At 46.1% G+C, this 21,002-nt stretch overlaps 1 protein-coding gene across 3 annotated transcripts in view; it reads left to right on the top strand.

The window, feature by feature from the left end:
* The window catches only part of MINDY4 (MINDY lysine 48 deubiquitinase 4), a 118,470-nt gene that overhangs the window by 12,704 nt on the left and 84,764 nt on the right, over positions 1-21,002 (top strand). For all 3 annotated transcript variants that reach the window (XM_025183364.3, XM_006120582.5, XM_006120581.5), the window contains exon 5: positions 1,343-1,803. In XM_025183364.3, coding sequence (XP_025039149.3) covers positions 1,343-1,803 — 461 coding nt within the window. The remainder of the gene's footprint in view (positions 1-1,342; positions 1,804-21,002) is intronic.

A 21,002-nucleotide genomic window follows, 5' to 3' on the forward strand; every position in this document is an offset into this window, starting at 1 on the left:
TTCTGTATTTCTAAAGAGATTAAAAAGAGGGTTAAAGTTATAGATTTCTACATTAGCTTTTCTAGTAAAGACATTTGAATATAACATGAGGTTGATTTTGTATATCAAATTATTATTATTATAGTTAGAGTTTTTATCAATGCAGTAATTTAAGGAAGCATTTGTAGTTAGTAATTAAAATAATTTAGATGATTCAGAACAATCAGCCATCATAGAGTTGTGTAATAACTAACCTATGCAATGATCAGGAGCTTCAGGGAGTAGCCAAGTTAGTCTTTTACAGAAAAAAACAACAAATGGTCTGGTAGCACTTTATAGACTAACGAAACGTGTAGATGGTATCATGAGCTTTTGTGGGCATAGCCCACTTCTTCAGATTTACTCCCGTCTTCTGAAGAAGTGGGTTTTGCCCACGAAAGCTCATGATACCATCTACATGTTTCGTTTGTCTTTAAAGTGCTACCAGACCATCTGTTGTTTTTTTCTATGCAATGATGTGATTTTTGATTACCCTGTGTATAGTTATTGTTTCTTTTCCATTCCCATTCTCATTAATCTCTTCAAGGGTTGAATTTTCAAAAGTACTGAAGGAAGTTAGGCATTTAAATCCCAGTGAATTTCTTTAAAAACTCCAACCTAAATCAACACCAGTTCTGAGATCAAGAAATTAAATTTCTGCTAACATTCCCCTGTGTTTTGTACTGTGCTCTTACAGTGAGTATTCTTGAAACCAACACTGAGATTCATGTTTTTGGTTTCTTTCCCTATTCTATTTTTATGTCATTGGGAATTTTGCCTGAGTAAAGAGTTCGAAGTTGGATCCATGATCCCTAACAATGGAGAAATCTCAGAGGGTCAATTTGAATACTTTATGAGATCAGGTAAAATGTGCCTGTGTGTCTGAACTTTCCTATACCACTTTGGTCTGGAAATAGGATTGGATACTTTCCTGTACTTCCTGGTTTCATCTGAGCTGTATAAAATCACAACAACATTTAATGAGCTTTTTAATTTCTGACCCAGGATGAAAAGAAAATGCATGAAAATGCACGACAAGAGAACAAAAATATTTTTATATTGTAGTACCTGGGAACCCTAGTCATAGGCCAGGTAGTCCCTGTCCCAACTGGCTTACCATAAAGTTCTGGCTTAATACTGTTCAAAATTTCAGGTGGATGTGCAAGTTAGTTCTTACTATTATTATCTAAACAGGTTTTCTCCCATGCCTAATAACAGATTAAATGGCACACCTCGGTAGTTAGGACCTTCTGCTTTCTTGTGTGTTTTTTAGAAAGGCTGGAAATCTAATCTGGTTCGTTCTTTTATTGCCAACTTATTCTAGGATTTGGTAAAAAGAAGGCTTCTTAAACGATCCTCTGACATAACCAGCACAATACAATTCAAAGGGGAAGATCATGAGGAAAATTCTTCAGGTGTGCCAGCAAGTGATTTTCAAGAGATTAAAGGAATTTCTGCAGAGTCCAGGAGTTACCTCTCATCACAAAGTGACAGTGCTCTGAAACTAGATATGGAATTTCCATCAAAAATTTTATCAACCCCACACACAAGTTCAGTCAGTGAGAAGCTAAAACATGTACCCAAAGATGCAGCTGACCCAGTTGCCAAACTGCTATCTGAAAGAGAAAGAACCAAGGTTGAAGAAAGGAAATTAATGGCAAGCTTTGATACAGAGACCAATGAAAAAACCTTCAAACTAAACATTCTTCGCAGACATTCAGGAACTGGAAGAGAGAAGAGAGAAAGATCTCCCAAAAACAATGAGATTCGGTTACCAGACCACAGGTAAGATTTTTGAATATCTCTGAAGAATGTCTGTAAGAATTCAGCACTGAAGGGTTCAGGAAGTCTTGTAGTAAATTAACATTGATTGGTGCAGGAACCCTAGATATGATTTCTGTTTACCTCAGAGTCACAAGAAGAGGTGCTCAAGAAAGACACCATGTATGCTTTAAGAACTAGCACGATGAGCTCTAGATGCTGTGAAGAAAGTAATTAAGGCAGTGTTATTTATCCCTTCACATGACCCAAGAACCATGGTTTACCTTACCCAATGAAATTAATAGACTGCAGATTTAACACAAACAAAAAGAAGTACTTCCTAACACAGCAAACAGTGAACCTATGGAATGCATTGCTGTTGGGGATGGTCTAGACAGTACTGGGTCCTGCCATGAGGGCAGGGGACTGGACTCGACCTCCTGACGTCACTTCCAGTCCTAGTATTCTATGATTCTGTGGGATGCTGTGAAGGCCAAAAGTATAACTGGGTTAAAAAAATAGTTAGATAAGCTCATAAAAGAAGGTCTACCCAGTGAGGAATCCAACCTCATTCTCTGAGTATCCCTAAGCCTCTGTTTGCCAGATGCTGTACAAGACAACAAGGGATGGATGGATTGATAATTGCTTTGTTCTCCTGGGCTAGTAAGTCCTTTGCTTTGGCTCAGTAAGGCTGTTCTTGTGTTCTTATGAACTAAGTCCTGTTGCATCTGTGAAGTCCAGGGGCGGCCTGTCCATATAGGCAAACTAGGCGGTCGCCTAGGGTGCCAAGCTAAGTGGGGCGCCAAATGGTGGCGCAATATCATTGAGGGGTTTGGAGCGGGGGTGCTAATTGCATGGTTCGCCTAGGGCGCCAGTTGCTGGCAGCTAGTCTAGGGCCACCTCTGGTGAAGTCTGAGAATATGGCCTCAGAGTGCTCATGAAAATGAGGCAATATAGAAAGTGATCTTCAAGTCTCAATCTAAGTGGAAGGGAGTGTTTCCTTAATCCCATGATCCCCAAATCATTTTGATGGCTTTCCCTCGTCTTCTATTCTCATATGTCACTATCTTCACATGGATTGTAAACTCCTCAGTTCAGGATTTGAGGTGTTTTATTTCTTTGTATATCTCCTAGTGTAATCCACACACCTTCCGGATGTGGTGTGGTATCCCATTTAGTGGCACCGAGACTACTTACAGAGGGAATAATTAGTCTGATATGCAGCCTTAGCTAAGTCAGCTGACTTTTAGCTCACATGGTGGGGGTTCATGTTCTAAGCTCCAGAGGTCCCAGGTGTTATTCCACCCACAGATGACTGTGGTCTGCCAGCATTACACTAGCACTTTGGGACCCTGAGCTGATCAGCACTTCAGGCTGCTAATCTACTATATATTTTAGAAATGTGCATTGTCTGTCTGTCTGTGAGTCCATTTGTTCAAGAAGTCCTCCTAAATGATAAGAACTAGGATTGCCAAATTCAGTATGCAGCTTCCTCTTATCATAACTTAAAGCAAAGTAAGGGTTTGGTTGTGCCAGGACAATCGGATGTGCCTGAAATCAAATTGTTTTCCATAATACAGAAAGGGAGGGGTCTGATAGGCGGAACAGTTATGTTCTGCATTGACCACAGGGGAGCAGTGAGTGTGGGGGGCAGTTAAACTGCAAAATGACCACAAGGAGCAGCCACACCAGTAAGAGAAGGGCCAGCTGGGACTGGGATTCTGCATGTTGCAGGTCACCAACCCGGGCAAGTTGCCCCCTACCCCAAGGCTTCAGGCCAAACCCCTTCCCTTGGCCCTTGGCCTCAGTACCAGATCTGCGGGGGGGGGAGGGGGGGAGACTACATTTCCCAGCAGTCCCACCAACCAATGGCCCCCCTGGAAAGCAGCCGCCAGCCAGGGCCAGGCAGTGCAGCCCCCATTGCCACAGGCCACCCTTCTGGGGGGAACCACCAGCACGTCAATGTAGTCCCAGCCCCCAGGGAGGAGCTGCTGGCTGGGTAGCACAGAATCTGGTACATCTGCTAGTGTACATCTGCAATGCTGGGTACATCTCCTAGTGCAGTGGTCACCAACCAGTAGATCAGGATCTACTGGTAGATCTTGGAGCCTCTGACAGCTGATCCTGATGGGTTTGGCCAAGAGGTTATGAAGTGCCAGCACTTCAGCTGCCCCTTACCCGCACTGCTGCACAGCTCCTGCCCTTTGCCTTGGAGCTGCCCCTCCCCCTGAGAGTCTCCTGCTTTCTGTGCAGGGCAGGGGAGGGAAAAGAGGGGTGCTGATGTCAGGGTTCCCCATTCTTTATCCTTTCTCCACAGAGCAGAGAGGAGGCACAACAAGACTAGGGATGGAGTTTGCTGGCTGCTTTAGAGAGTGGTTCAGGGCCAGGGCACAGGTGAGCCTGCCTTAGCCCCACTGCACCACCACCCAGGAGCCACCAGCAGTGTCCAGATGGAGCCCACATCCCAAACTCCTACCCCAGTCATGAACCCCCTCCTGTACCCAAGCCCTTATCCTAGCTTTAAGCACCCCTGCATCCAAATACCCTCCCAAAGCCTGCACCTAGAACCCCCTCCTACGTCCACCTGCCTATCCCAAGAGCAGCTCAGAGCCCTTCTCACACTACAGATCCCTTCATCCAAGACCAAAGCCTGCACCCCCAACCCTCTGTCCCAGGCTGATGAAAGTGAGTGAGTTTAGGCAAGAGAGGGAGGATAGAGGGAGCAGGGGCGGGGTCTTGGAGAAGGGGTACGAAGGAGGCGGGGCAAGGGTATTTATATATGAGTTAGATCTTGGGTTGCACTTAAATTCAAAAAGTGATCTCGTGCTTAAAAAGGTTGGAGACTCCTGCTCTGAGGACTCTGCCCCATATCCCTATTGCCCCTATGAGAGCCCACAAAAGGTTAACCTGTTTGGGGCGCAGGCTCTGAGATGGAGTTTGGGTGCAGGAGGGGTGCAGACTAGGGCAGTTTGGGGGACGGATGCAGGCTCTGCCCTGGGGCAGGGGATTGCCATACAGGAGGGATTGTGGATGTGTGGGCTCTGGGAGTTTAGCACCTCAGCACAGTACATAAGAGAAAGGAGCTGCAGTGACTTCATGTCGACATAGAAACTAAGGCTATGTCTAGACTGCAGGCTTCTTTCGAAAGATGCTCTTTCGAAAGCATCTTTCGAAAGAGCATCTTTCAAAAGATCGCGTCTAGACTGCAGGCGGATCTTTCGAAAGAAAAATCCGCTTTTTCGAAAGAGAGCACCCAGCGAGTCTGGATGCTCTCTTTCGAAGACGGCCTCTTTACATTGAAGAACGCCTTCCTTCGAAAGAGGAACTTTCGAAGGAAGGCGTTCTTCCTCGTGAAACGAGGTTTACCGCCATCGAAAGAAAAGCCGCGTTCTTTCGAAATAATTTCGAAAGAACGCGGCTTGAGTCTGGACGCAGGGGAAGTTTTTTCGGGAAAAGGCTACTTTTCCCGAAAAAAACCCTGAGTCTGGACACGGCCTAAGAGAAGATGCTTAAATACTCCAAACGTGAGAGGCAGAGTTTGAGGCAGGAACTGGCTGTACAATATTTCACACTTGTACACAGAGAGAGGAACTGTGGTATCTAAGCATTGACGTCTAGGAATTGGGAGGCCTGTGCCTTTAAGAACTCAAGCCCAGGAGCCAGTCCCCTGCTCCGGGGCTGACATGCAGCATCCAGGGAAGAGAAAGAAAAAAAGCCTTTGCACCCCTTGCAACGCAGTATTTACAAAGACATCAGGTGGCTCGTCCTGCGGAGTAACTGTTCCCCCGTCTCCCCCATCCCTAAACGGGAATTTTGTCCACGAAAAGGGTCTGGTAGTGTCAGCCCTCCCCCCCCCGACTTAACCCTGGCTCCCACCCCCCGATTTTTCCCCTTTAGCCCCTCTTCTGACGCTACCTACAGTAGCTTGATCCCCCCAGCCAGTAAATTTCTGCCCCTTGCTCAGACCATGACACCCCCCGCTGCAATTTGCCCCCCTTAATCATTTTAAACCCCTCCAAAGAGGAGGAAGCAAATTCTACGAAGCAGTGAGGGCAGAGAGAGGGCAGCGGCAACAGCGAAGGCTACTGAGTTTGCTCAGTTCGGATGCGCATGCTCAGTGCACCCAAATTCGCAGATTTGGAGAAGTTGGTGTTTCTGTTGTTACACCGGGCCGGGCCATGGGAGGGGGGTTTGGCCCTGGGGCAGAGGGTTGGCCTTGCTGTGGGAGGGGGTTGGCCACGCCGTGCCATGGGAGAGGGCGTTTGGCCCCAGAGCAGGCGCCCGTGGAGGTTTGGCCCTGCCGTGGGAGCGGGGGGTTGGCCCCGGGGCAGGCAAGCGCCGGGTTTCCCTGAGCCACGGGCTGGGGGAGAGTCGGGCCTGGAGGAGGCACATTCTGGCTTCCCTCTGGTGGGAGAATCCTGGGAGGAGGAAGATGCAGGGGATTCTCTGCTGACACTGTCACCTCGCCGCCTGTCCGCACTCCCCGCTCCCCAGACCCCACTCCCCCGTCCCTAGCTACAGAACTCTGTCCCCATTTCCGTCCCCACTCCCCAAACTCTGTCCCCACTCACATCCTGTCCCCAGCTGCAGAAACCTGTCCCCACTGGCACTATGTCCCCTGCTGCAGAACTCTGTCCTCTGCCCTCCCAGCACCCTGTTCCCTCTCCCCTGCCCCCCCGCCGCAGAACTCTGTCCCCACAAAATGTATAATTATAAATGCTTCATTTTAGATTTAAATAGCATGAATAAAAAACAGACCATTTATTTCATAACTATAAACACGTGATTTTAATTGTATATATTGCATAATTTAAAAATAAACTGTTTATCAGAGTGTGTAAGTAAGGGCTGGGGATAGCAAGTGATGGACAGGAGGAGAATAGAGAGGGCGGGGCTTCAAGGCAGGGACGGGGCGGTAGATCTTTGTCTGTTCTGAGATTTAAAAGTGATCTTGGATGTAAAAAAGTTGGAGACCACTGTCCTAGTGTAATATAAATGCACATTGTCTGAATGGGGCGGTGGTCTTGATTAGACCTTGACATAACTCAGGGTTATAGTGCATCAGTTTTAAGCAGGCTGATTTCTGAACGTGTTAGGATATTCTGTATCTGAGCATCAGAAGTAAAAAAGGCTGGATATAGTGTTGTTTGTTCCCTTTTAATGATACTAGGACAGGTTGTTTTTACGCGTTATCTTGCCCGAAGTTAAGATGAAGTTGTCAGTACTTGGTTAAATGTTTCTAGTTTTTTTGTGTCCATTTTCTTTGGCTCATTGCCTATAGCAGTCTATAATTAGGTGCAAAAATAGATGGGCTGAGTTGCAAAGGAATTTTAGTCTACAAAAATTGAGGGTGGTCTGTATGTCTTAATATTAAGAGATTTGGCTAGGTTCATTATTGTGGGTACTGAAGAGTGGCACTAGGCATCTGGGTTTGAAAATATTAGAGTGAATGTAATACTGATCATTGTAATAGTAGATGGGTTTAAAAACACGCTGACCTCATCACTATTCCAAACTGCTAACTTAAATTCTTTCTTTTGGTTTACTGGGTTAGTATGTTTACATTCTGTGGTCTAATGAGCATGGGACATTCTTGACCTCCATTGTAATGCGTTAGGTCCTTCCACCTTCCTTTTCACTGGATTTAAGGAACAGCAAGCAAGAATATGGTAAAAAAAAAAAAACTTTGTCATAATAAGTAAAAATAAAAGTGTTTTGACACTAAAAAAATAATTGCTTTAGGGAATAGAGAGTGTTTTACAGGTTCCCGGAGAAGGCTACAAGTATGGTCCCAGTATTGATTAAATAAAGAGAGTATAGCAGATTATTTATCATGGCTTTGTATTGTAGCAAAGGGCTGACTAAAGCCCATTAGCAGGTTTTGTTCAACAACAAATCAGCTGTAACACCTCCCTGCAGCTGCTGCTGGGCCTGGTGGCACTTACTCTGCTGAATGAGCACCAGAGGGACAGAGATGAAAAGTGGTTGCTGTGCTGAAAGGAACTGGCCATTCTATGCCTAATCCTGCACAATGTATGTATGTCACTGAGCTAAAACAGCTGTTTCCTCCCATAGAAAAAAACGGTTACTTTCCTCATAAGAAAAGATGTTGTCGAGATGTGTTGCTCATAGCCATTCCAGTTAGGTGTGCACGTGCTGTGTGCAGAGATCCCCGAGTATTCTTCCCTTAGCAGTACACATTGGGCCAGCCAGGGAGCCCTCTACAGTGGCACCTCTATATTGGTGCATATTAAGGATGTTAAAGACTAGTCGACTATCTGATAAGCATTTGCTTATCGGATAGTTTTTTGACTAGTCAACTCGTCTATAGTAACTTCCGCATTCCTCCTTTGAAATGTATTCTGAGTCCTCCGCTCCTCCCGGGCTCCATGGCTTTGAAATGCACAAGAGCGCCTGCTGGGGCTCTTGTACATTTCAAAAAAGGAATGCGGAATTCTGTGTACAGCTAGGGGCCAGCGGGCAGTCCCGCTGACTCCGGGCTGCATGCAGGTGCCTTTTTTGAAATGCACAAGAGTCCCCAGCGGGGGATCTTGTGCATTTCAAAGCCATGGAGCCTGGGATCAGCAGGGGACTCAGAGTATCCCACTGACCCTGGGCTCCATGCTATGCTGCAGGCTACTAGGAGCCCGGGGTCAGCTGAGGAGTCCCTAGTTGATCTCGGGCTCCCCACAGCTGCCCCTTTGAATCAAGCAGATGCGTGGTTCAAAGGGACAGCTGATCCGTGGATCAACTGTTTGGCAGCTGTCTCTTTAAACCACGCATCCACATGATTCAAAGGGGCAGCTGCCTGGAGTCTGGGGTCCGCTGGGGATTCCCCAGCAGATCCCAGGCTCCTGCAGTATTTTGCGTTCTGGGGATCCAGAGGGGAATGGGGATCCTGTTTGTTGATATAATTCATTGCTGCTGTGTTGTCTGTCAGTCCTGAGACCACTTTATATCTCAAGTGGAGTAGGAACACCTGACAAGAGGATTTGGAGGCTGGAGCCCTTGACAGGAGCGTGGCATAGGGAGTGGCCACCAACATAGACCTCGACGGTGGCAGACCCTGAGCCTGATGATACGCCCATGGCGTCCAAAATGGCCACTGGGCAGGCAGCTGCCATGTTTGTGCACTGTCGGGCTGTGATGCCGGGATTGGTGTTGAGAATGTGATCGATGCCACAATCTTGATCTATAGGAGGAGGCATTGGAACATACAGACGTGGCCTCTGATTCAGATGAATAGTCTGAGGCAGATCATGGTTGTGCTGACGAATGGCGTGCCTGTCTATGCTGGGCCATTGCCGCTGGCTTTCCCCTGTGGGCTGGTGCTAGTGGGGGCCTCAATAGTACAAGCATGTGGTCAGCAGATATGCGGCCGGTGGTGTGGGTATGGTACTGGAGGCACCACCTGCACTGATATTGTTGAGGCAGAGGAGTATAACGGTGCCGTAGAGGTAGAGAGCCTGACAGAAGAGGATGCCCGCTGTGTTGGACCATTGCTGTTGTTGTACTGGTGGCAGTGTTGAGGCTGGTGCCAACATACATGCCGGTGCCGGTGGTGGCAGTACCAGTGCCACTGTCAGCAGTACCGTTGTCAGTAGCGGTGCTGCTGGATGTCACAGTACCAATTGTTGGGCCTGTTGTAACACTAAGACAGGCTCGGGGCATCTGGTGCCAACCCCTGGTTCAGGCCCGGAGATGATGTGAGCTCAATGAGCTCTCGCTCAATGTCAGAAGTCTCAAGGGTTGATGGTTGCTGGACCGCCTCCACCCTAAGGTCCAGCACTAGACTCTCCTTATGCGTCGAGCTCACCCATTGCTTAGCCACATGACACACCTTGTGGCCGCACCTATCAGGACCGCGCTGTGTGCTGTCTCTTCTTTCTCTGCACCAGACACTGAGAACAGTGCCTCTGGGCCGAACACTTGGCTGTTGCCACCATCAGAGCCGCATTTGCTTCCCACACTGAGGCAGGTGTGCTCCGCACCACTGGTGCAGAGTCTGGTGCCACAGGCTGAAGAACGGACTCCATTAAGATGAACTTCAAACGGGACTCACATTCCCGCTTGGTTCTTGGCTTAAAGTTCCTACAAATCTGTGAGATGACCCACTCCAAGACACTTTAAACATGAGTTGTGCAGATCGCTGCAGGGCATAGGTTTCCAGCACTTGACACACTGCTTGAAACCCTGCAGCCCAGGCATCCCCTCTCTGGGAGTGGAGAGATAAAGGTGAAAACTCTCCTCAGGCTATCTAACAACTATTTACTATTAACTATTTACACTACAAACAACTTAAACAACACTAACACTATATACAAAAGGCTAAGAGTTAGAAATGTAGCCGTGTTAGTCTGGTGTAGCTGAAACAAAATACAGGACTATGTAGCACTTTAAAGACTAACAGGATGGTTTATTAGATGATGAGCTTTCGTGGGCCAGACCCACTTCCTCAGATCAAATAGTGGATTTGATCTGAGGAAGTGGGTCTGGCCCACGAAAGCTCATCATCTAATAAACCATCCTGTTAGTCTTTAAAGTGCTACATAGTCCTGTATTTTGTTTCAGTTAAGGGTTAGACACCCTCCAGCTACCATCACAGGTGGTAAGAAGGAACTAAGGGGTGGAGGGCCAGCAGAGATATATATGCATGGATTTAGCAGCACCACTCCAGGGAGCTCTCTGGCTGGCCCAACAGGTACTGCTAAAGGGAAAAAGCTCCAGGATCTGTGTATGCGGCACACACACACCAGACTGGAATAGCCATGAGGAAGCACTGGAAGAAAAATGAGCAGAAAGAACACTAGAGGGAGTTGTTCCATAAAGAATCTGTTCAATCCTTGCATTGCTATATTAATATAAGACTGCCTGATACAGGGCTCACTGCTACCAGGAGCTTAGAACTCGGCCAAACCCACGTAAGTGCTTGAATGCTTTGAGCACACCAGCTTTCTTTCTGAAGTCAGGAGAACTGCTCATTTGTTTCAAGTTAATCATACGCTTTAAGTGCTTCGCTGGATTTGGACAGAGAGCTTAGCCCTTCAGCTGTGAACTCTGTTAGACAGGGACTGTCTTTTTGTTCGAGGTTTGTACAGTGCTTAGCATGACTGGCTTCTGGTTCATGTTAGAATAACACAGATAATAAATAATAATAACTTTGCAGGATCCAGCTCAGAAAGTATAACAGTCCCAATTTATGTGGGACCAATCTCTGCACCTCTCACACAGTCCCATTGACATCAGTGTCAACAATAACAGTATGTGACCTTTCTCGATTATGATTTGAAATGTAGTTTAGGACTGACTGATGTGAGCTCACTCACATGGGTTTTGTAGTCTATTCTTTTCATTCGTTAGAAAAGTAAAGACATTCCTGCCTTATTTTTCATTCCTATTTTCTTTTCCTTTTTACCCTGGCTTGCCATTTTCAAAAGTTCCCATCATTATTCACCACCCCAGGCATCTTTTGTCTATATATGCACTTGGCAAAAAAAAAAAAGAGAGAGAGAGAGAGAGAGAGAGAAAACCAGTGCTACATCAAAGGACTATCTGAATATCAATGAATAATGGCTGCTGACAGGGCAGACAAAAATACTTGTTTATAAAAATCTACTGGAGAAATATGGATTCCTCAGTATTTGGACTCCCACACTTAAGTATAGGGGAAAGATGAGTACAGTGCTGTGTTCGTTATTTTCTTCCAGCCATTATATAATTAATTAATCTTAGACAAAGGCAAGAATAGGGGGCATAGAAATTAATTAACTTCAGTTTAATAATGTTAATAGTATTACTGATCTCTTATCCTTTTAATCGGGAGGTTTCAAACACATTTACCGAGGTGATGACTATCATTTTACCTTTTCAGATGGAGAAACTGAGGCATAGAGTGATGATGTGACTTGCCCATGCTCACCTAGCAGGCCCATGAATGAGCTGGGACTCTGAGGCAGATTAGGGGTTTGTGGGATCCTGGGCCAGAGAAAGTAGAGGACCCTCCCCACCACTTCCACCTGCAGCCCTTCCCACCTATCCGCCCCCACACTCCTGCCAGGAAAATGGGGTCAAGACATGGGGCTTTGCCCCACCCCCCTTCTCCCCCTCAGCACTCCTGCCAGGGAGCTAGGTCCGGGGACAGGGCGGGAATTCTCTCAGGATCTCTGGAGGGAATGGAATATGCCAGAGCTTGAGGACACCCATTTTTCATTAGGAAAAAGTTCCTAACTGTCAGGATGGTCAAACACTGGAATAAATTGCCCAGAGAGGTTGTGGAATCTCCATCTCTGGAGATATTTAAGAGTAGGTTAGATAAACATCTATCAGGGATGGTCTAGACAGTATTTGGTTGTGCCATGAGGGCAAGGGACTGGACTAGATGACCTCTCGAGGTCCCTTCCAGTCCTAGTATTCTATGATTCTATGATCTGTACCAAGGCCAAAGTTGCATTAGCTTTATCAGGAGTTTGTCTTGAATAAGAACTGCAGGATTTAAAATTATTTTTATAGGCACATTTTAGGCAGGGAGACAAACCAAGTAGACATTTGGATTTCTCTTAAAACCAAAATTAAATGCTCAGCCATTTTGGATGTACGTATAAAGAGGAATGATGAAAGAGGAATGATGAACTTATTAGTCAGTGGAATCCTTCCAAAAATGATCACCTGTAGTTAAAAAAAAAGCACATCTCCAAATATACTTTAAAAAGCAAACTTTGTTTCTATTGGTTTTTATTAGGTAGTTTTTCACAAAATAGTTAACTGAATGTAGGAAAATCAATTAGAAACAAAGGTTATGGATATAACTTGTGGCATTTATCTGATTATTTAAAGGACACCATGTGGGTTCTCTGGATTAAATCTGTTTTATTTACCTTAACAGGTATTCTCCATTTTCTAGGTCTTACAAAGATTCCACCAAATAAAAAGTCTACATTTAATTACATTTTATTACACAGCCACTAGTAATCGTGGTTGACTTCTTAATAGAGACCTCTCTATTTTTCAATACGCTTCTGCTTTGCCATGCATTTCTTTGCATATATATTGCATCTACTGCCATATAATGACTTTTAAAACATCCCTTCAGTCACAGAAGTTAGAGATGGACAAATATCTATCTTAGGATATGTCTACACTACAGCACTAGTTCGAACTAACTTAATTCGAATTAGTTAATTCGAACTAAGCTAATTTGAACTAGTGCATCTAGACCTAAAAACTAGTTTGAATTAGCATTTTGCTAATTCGAACTAGCATGTCCACATTGAGTGGACCCTGAACTGAGGTTAAGGATGGCCGGAAGCAGTGCCGGCAGGGCATCAGATTAGGACTTAGAGCGTGAAGCTGCTGTCTCAGGCTAGCCAAGGGTTGTGCTTAAAGGGACCCGACCCCCACCCCGGACAGACAGTTCTCAGGGGTTTCCCGCTTGCAAAGCAGTCCTGGCTTGGAGTGCCCTCAGTGCCCACACTCGGCACATCACAGCACTCGGCCATCAGCCTGGCTGCACTTGCCGCAGGCTGCCATTCGGCGGAGGGGGGGGTCAATCAGGGGGCTGCAGGAGAGCTTCAACTCCGAGGAGCCCGCAGAGCCACCCCAGTCCTCCCTATCGGGGGCTCATACCCCATTCCTCCCTCACCTCCTTCCACTTATCCCTCCCTAGCCCCCCTTTCTGATGTACAAAATAAAGTACACGTGTGTTCAAAAATAGAAACTCTCTTTATTGAACAAAACTCGGGGAGACTGGGAAAAGGAGGTGGGAGAGAGGGTGGGAGAGGGGAGGGCAACTAAAATGATCAGGGGTTTGGAACAGGTCCCATATGAAGAGAGGCTAAAGAGACTGGGACTTTTCAGTTTAGAAAAGAGGAGACTGAGGGGGGATATGATAGAGGTCTATAAAAGCATGAGTGGTGTGGAGAGGGTGCATAAAGAAAAGTTCTTCATTAGTTCCCATAATAGAAGGACTAGAGGACACCAAATGAAATGAATGGGTAGCAGGCTTCAAATTAATAACAAAGTTCTTCTTCACAAAGTAAATAGTCAACCTGTGGAACTCCTTGCTGCAGGAGGCTGTGAAGGCTACGACTAGAGAAGTTAGATAAATTCATGGAGGTTGGGTCCATGGAGTGCTATTAGCCAGGGGGTAGAAATGGTGTCCCTGGCCTCTGTTTGTGGAAGGCTGGAGATGGCTGGCACGAGACAAATGGCTTTGTCATTGTCTTCGGTCCATCCCCTCCAGGGTTCCTAGTGTTGGCCGCTGTCGGCAGACAGGCTACTGGGCTAGATTGACCCTTGGTCTGACCCAGTACGGCCATTCTAAGCTCAGGGCTCACGGTCGGGGGTCTCACTGGACCACCCTGATTTCCATTCACACCTGCTCCTGGGTGGCCAGGCTGGCAGCTCTCCTGCCCTAGACGGCCACTTTCCTGTGCCTAGTGCGGAGATCGTGGATGAGGTCCACGATCTCCGCACTAGACCAGGTGGGCGCCCGCCTCTTGCAGACCTGGGCAGGCTCCCGGGAAGAGGCGGAGCGCTGGGTGGGAGCGCATGGCTGGTTCGTCCCGTGCCAGGTGCAGGGTCTGCTGGCTGGGTGCTGGCAGGCTTCCACCTGGCACGGGCACCGTAGCCAGACCGTGCCCCTTTAAGAGCTCTGGGGCCGGGAGGGGGGCAGACGAGTTTCCCTGGTGGTGCCCAGAGTGGCCACCAGGGAAAGCTGGGGAGGGCTAGCCTCCCACTAGGTCAAATTAAGTGGCTACACAGCCCTTAATTCTAACTACTTAATTCGAACTAGGCGTTAATCCTCGTAGAATGAGGTTTACCTAGTTCGAATTAAGCGCTCCGCTAGTTTGAATTAAGTTTGAACTAGCAGTTTGCCTGTGTAGCGCCTATCAAAGTTAATTCGAACTAACGTCTGTTAGTTCGAATTAACTTTTTAGTGTAGACATATCCTTATATAGTACCTATCCCTATGGTGACTTGGTGCTTTTGCCCAGCATTAAGGAATTCAAATGAAAACAACAAAGGTGTTATTTTCTCTGTGTGTTCCTCAAGAGTTAGAACTTGCCCAGTTCATATGGTATCTCCCATGCCACTTCACATTTGTTCCAAAAATAGTGTTAGATGCCTTCTAGAGCTTTATACAATGTATGCATTCACTCATGGCAATTTCATGCACAAAATACATGCCTTTACTTCGAAGTTCTGTCCCTTATTTTTAATATAACCTTACAAAAGAGGAGAAATTATAGGTAGGTGGCAGCAAATCTTCATGAATCCTGAGGTATAAATAATTGACAGCTAATCAAATTCCTTAACTCATCCTCTTCTAACTATGTACTATACCATATAGGATATGTGCCCCTAGCCTCTGTTTACAGAAGCTGGGAGTGTGACATACAAGATGCATGCCTTATTCTTTTCCTCTGAACCACATGGCACTAGCCACTACAGGCACATCTATACTGCACACTTATTTTGGAATAAGATATGCTAGACGAAAACTTTCAAAACAGCTTATTTCGAAATAGCGCATCTACACAGCAAATGCCAATCGATACAGTGCTGAGCTATTTCTAAATAGAGCATCCACATTCATTGGATGCTGAATCGCATTTAAGGACACCTGGAAACACTTCAGGCAGGGCACCAGGACAGCAATCACTTCCCGGAACTACTGCCTGAGGCTGTCTGAAGCAGGAACTTAAAGGGACCCTCCCTGTACAGCCATGTCTCAGGTTCTTCGCCTTTGCCTACCTCATTGAGGGACAGCAAAGCCTTTCCTTTGCCTGCTGTGGTTGCCCTTGCAGACACCTCAGCACTCCTTGCCATGGAGCCAGACCAGCCTCTGAGCAGTCAACGGCTCTTACAGGTTGTGTTGTACCTCCTGCACCTCTGTCTGCAGCCTGCCTTCCAGGCCCTGCAGGAACACAACCCCCGGCTCATTGTGGGAAACTTCCTCCTTGCTCTGTGGGCACTGCTCAAGCAGTACAAAATCCACCCACACTCCCCTGCACACCGTGCACTGCAGCTTCTGGCGTCTGGACACCAGTGTGGCCTGGTGGCACCAGATCATTATGGAGCAGTGGGGCAACCAGCAATAGCTCCAGAATTTCTGTATCTGGAGGGACACCTTTCTGGAGCTGTGTGAGTGGCTCCCCCTTGCCCTCACATGATGGAACTCCCACATGCATCCCACCATCCCCCTCCAGAAGCAGGTCGCCACTGCCATCTGGAAGCTCACCGCGCCAGACAGCTACCAATCCTTCAGGGACCAGTTCGGTGTCGGGAGATCGACCGTCAGGGCTGTGCTCATGCAGGTATGGCGCTCTTGGGCTATTGTCCCAGGAGCAGGGAGAACTGCTGGAATGGGATTCCCTAGGGAAGACAGGTGGGAGTGGTGGAAGCCCTCTCCTGAGGGGTTTTTAGTCTTATCTTCACAAAGTCCTGATGGGGGATGAGGTAAATAGGGGGTTGCTCCTGGTGTGTGGAGGGAAGGGAAGGGGGCTTGTGGGCCTTTCAAGGGCCCTGGCACCCCTGTGATTCTCTGTTTGTTTTCTTCCACAGGTGGTGTGGGCCATCAACACCTGGGCGACCTGGACCCCATCATCGCCGGCTTTGCCACCATGGGCCTCCCCAACGGGGTGGGGTCCATTAATGGCATCTATATCCCCATCCAGGCTCCTGACCACCGGGCAGACAACCACGTCAACCAAAAAGGGTACTTTTCAATGGTGCTGCAGGAAGTCACAGACCACCGCGAGCAGTTCATGGACATCTACATTGGGTCGTCGGGGAAGGTGCATGACGCCTGCGTCTTCCACAACTCCAGCCTCTACCAGAAGGTGCACGCCTGCATTTTTTTCCCTAACTGCACTATCAGGGTCGGGCACGTGGACATGCCAGTCTGTACTGTGAGGGATGCAGCCTACCCTCTGCTCCCTTGGCTAATGAAGCCCTACGTAGGACACCTGGACAACAGCAAGGGGTGCTTCAATGCCAGGTTCAGCTGGGCCTGTAATGTGGTGGAGGCCGCCTTCAGGCGTCTGAAGGGGAGGTTCTGCTGCCTCCTCAGCCGCCTAGATGTGGGGGAGCAGAACATCCCCCAAGTGGTGGCGGTGTGTTGTGCCCTTCACAATATTTGTGAAAGCAGGGGGAAGATGTTCCTCCCAGGGTGGGGGCAGAGGCTGACCAGATCAGCAAGGCCTTTGAGCAGCCGTGCACGGCTGCTATCCAGCAAGCCCATCAGGGGGCTGTGTGCATCCAGGAGGCCCTGAGAGAGTTTCACACAAGGACCCTAGTGACACCCTCCCCTGGGCCTCCACATAAGGGGCCTGTGCATTGCCCCTCTTTGTCTTTCTTTCCTCTCCCCCTCTTCCCTCCCTCCCCCACAGAGACAATAAATTTCACTGTTTGCTTGCAAAAATAAACTCTTTGTTCTTATTTGGGGTCAATGTAACTGGGGAGGGACTGGGGAAAGAAGCTTGGAGGGGAGAGGAGGGAGTTGGAAGGTGGAGGATGGGGGAGGAGAGCCTCAGGGCTAGCGCTGGGAGTCTTGTTTCCTCACCCCAGACCTCAGTGAGGTCCAGGATCTCTGTTCCAGGTGTGTGTCTTTTTTGGACCCTGTCAGGGTCCTGGGAGCTGCCTAAGGCAGTGCCAGCAGCTGTGGGGGGCTCGTCCAGAGTGGTGGGCTCAGCCATGGCAGCAGGGAAGGCCGTGCAGGGTCCTGCTGTGTGGGACGATGTGAGCAGGGCCAGCTTCGTGCCACGAGCCCTTTCACGTCTGTAGATTTAAGGGCTGCAGGGGAAGGGAAGTTATAGAGTGGTGATAAGTGTGGACAGAGCAGCCAGCAGAGCACCTGTGGGATTTCCTGAAGGCCCCTTAGTTTAAAATTTTGAAAATAACTCCAGCCACCATCTCTCCACATGCACTATTCTGAAATAGATATTTCTATTTTTGACATCTGTGTTTTGCCTGCCAAGACCTATGGACCTGACAGAAAATAATTCCCTAGGAAAACCGAGTAGTGGCTAAAATCTCATCAGTAAAGGAAGCATGACAAAACCTATGACTGGAATGACATGGAAAACCAGGAGGCCAAACAAAGATATCAGACTCAGTTCAAGATCATCATGCCTATACCATAGCTACTAAGCTAGAAGGAGAAGGGAAGACAGCACCACAAAAAGAGGCAGAACTGTTTAACACTAGAATACTTTCCTTCCTTCATAGCTATAGGGTGGGGTATGGGTTGCCTGTGATAAAAGAGGACTAAAGTCAGTGAATCAGTAGATCCCTTATGCTCATGTGTTCCTATAATATCACAGAATATCCCATCATCCAAAGGAAGGGGTTTTGTAACACAGGATCAGGAGTAAGGCACTTAATTGGGTCTTTACTCATTCCTTCATTGTGAACAGTCATCCCTACCCGCCCTGTTCCTCTAATTACTCCTTCTGTAGTGTCCTCTTTGCTGCCTTCGGTCTTGACTATAAATGGAATGTGAGCTAGTGATTTCCTTTCAAGACTCTGCCAATGTAGCTGGGTAATTTGAACAGTAGACACTGTTTTATGACCGTGTGGGTTGGCTTCAGCCATCTCCTTCCAATCAAAACCTTAGCATATCTGTGATGTGTCCAGTCCTCACTACTGGGGAGTAAGTGCCAAGTGAATCTGCTGCCAGAATTCTTTTCCGACATGGCGATGCAGTCAACCAAAATTCTCCAGATGGGAACTTTTTAATTGTTCCAAAAATATCACGGCAAAGACTCATTATTCGGTTATGAATTCTTTCCAAGATGTACTATGCATCCAAACACAAACAGGGCAAGGGTAGTGAATTGCCATAGATACTAATGCCTTCATTGGAACATTAGTCATATTTCATAGAATCTTTGAAATTAGAGATGGAAAAGACTTTTTGAGGTTACTTGGTTCTACAGTATATTATTCAGTATATATAGGCGTGTGTATTTGCTATGGCACATTTTCCACGGCTTTGTCCAATCTAGTCTTTAAATGACTCAAGTGACAGAACTTCCACCACTTCCTTTGGGACTCTATTCCAAAGTCTGGTAGCTCTCAGTCTTAGGATTCTTCTCCTTATATTCATCATACATTTTCTTTTGTTTAATTCTGACCCATTATATGTAGTTATAGCTGCTTTTACCAACCTGATCACTCCACTCTGCTTTTTGTTTATACCTTCTAAGTACCCACAGAAGTTACCATATTCTGTTAGTGATCATTTGATTTATGTGTATATAAAATTATTTTAATATTTGTTCACAAATCTATCCCTCCAAACTCTGATTATTTATTTGTTTGTTTATGTTGTTCTTCTTTGATTTCCTCCTATTTCTTTCTAGTGCTCAAGGCTCCCATAATGGTAGTGGCATGTCTCACCTGTGCTACATGGAGACCAAAATACCTCTGTTGATGTTATGCTTCTTAGTATGCAATGAAAAATCATGTTGGCGTGTTTTACCACTACATTGCATTCCAAAACTTATTAGTTTTAATTTTGAAAGGTGATGCAAACATAATCTTTCCTCGGTGTCTTCCTCTGAACCAGTCTTTAGGAGTCGGTGTTAATGTAGAACACTGAGTTAAATGAATCTTTTGTGGTACTGCACTTCTGCATCCCTATGTCCAGGCGCTTCCCGCGTGCTTTGCAATACTGCACTTCCACATGACTGCTGGTCGTATCTCTGAATCACTTTGCTTTGTCTTCTGAATGAACACTCAGTTTCTGCAGCCTTAACTGAGATTAATACAGGTGGATGTTTATATTATGTTATTGACAGTTGTTTCTTAGAGAGGATGAAAAATTCTGGGCTAAAACATGATTTCCCATTTTTATACATTTCTGTAAAAATAATAACCCCTTCTCCCAATAGCCTGAAAAAATGTTATGGAGTAGGAGTAGAACTGGGTAGGAAATGGGTTATTTCCTTATTCCACAAATATTTTCAAGAATTTGACATATTTTACCATCTTTAATCAAGGGAAAATACCAAAAATCTCAAAACTATTCACAAACTGGAAGAACCCTTTTTTTCATTTTATGTCAATCAAAACATTAATTTTTATAATTTTGAAATATTGTGTTTCAAATGTGATGTTTGTTCCTTGTTTTATACTTTTTTATTTTAGTTATCTTACCATTTTGAAATTGATTGGATTGCAAAATTGGAATTTATCATTTTTTGAAAATATTGCAATGAAATATTTTTCTCCAGAGAAATCGGGAGATTTGTTGAATATACCCCAGTTTTGTTAACAGTTTCAGTATCAAAAAATTAACTTTAAAAAATTGTCCAAATCTTTCTGACCAACTCTAGACAGAAGATTATTAAAACATACTAATATACGTCTTACCCCACCCAAGAAATCCCAGAAATCAAGGTGACCAGTTTTAAAATTCAAATGTTATTTCTTAGTATTTTTCCAGTTATCTGAAAAAAACAAAAATTACCTACAAAAATGACTGAGCCCTTTAAATGATCAGTGTTCTTGCTTTAAATGACTGAGTTTTAAAACTGGAGTAAAGCATCTTAATTGCATATAAGAGGACTCAAGCCCACACTTGTCAATTCTCTATGCTTAATTAGTTTTAGAACTGCCTTAAACTTCAGGATTTCCCCCCCCTAGTAAACTGTTGCATCTTTTCCACCCACAAGCCAGCTGTGCTGGCATGCATTAACATATAAGCACAGCAGAGGCTGAATATTAATTTCTGAAGGACCTAACCCAAAGATGGAATAATATTCTGATCTTCAAATCATGAGAGAAGGAAAGAAGAAATAACAGACCTGATGGGGCCAAATGGGAAGAGAGTGGTCAATGTCACACAGAGATACTCTCGGTCTCTCTCCCTCCCTCCCCCTCTCTTTCTCTAGATACAGCTACACTGTAGGGGATTTTTTTAAGAAGGTATGCAAATTGCACTCGCATTTGCATATCTTTTTCCATTTTTTTTTCTGGAAGAGGATTTTCCTATATTTGGCCTGTCTACAAAGGGCCAAATGTCGGAAAAAAAACCCTCTTTTGAAAGCCCCCTTATTCCTCATAAAACTGTGTAGACGGGCCAAATATTGGTAAATCCTCTTATGGAAAAAAATGGAAGAAGATATGCAAATGTGAGCACAATTTGCATACCTTCTTCGCGAAAACCCCCACAGTGTAGCCGTACCCTCCCTCTCTCTCTCTTCCTCTCACACCCTTTG

Source organism: Pelodiscus sinensis, chromosome 2 (genome assembly GCF_052426305.1).
Source record: "Pelodiscus sinensis isolate ZL-2025 chromosome 2, ASM5242630v1, whole genome shotgun sequence".
NCBI classification, from domain to species: Eukaryota; Metazoa; Chordata; order Testudines; family Trionychidae; genus Pelodiscus; species Pelodiscus sinensis.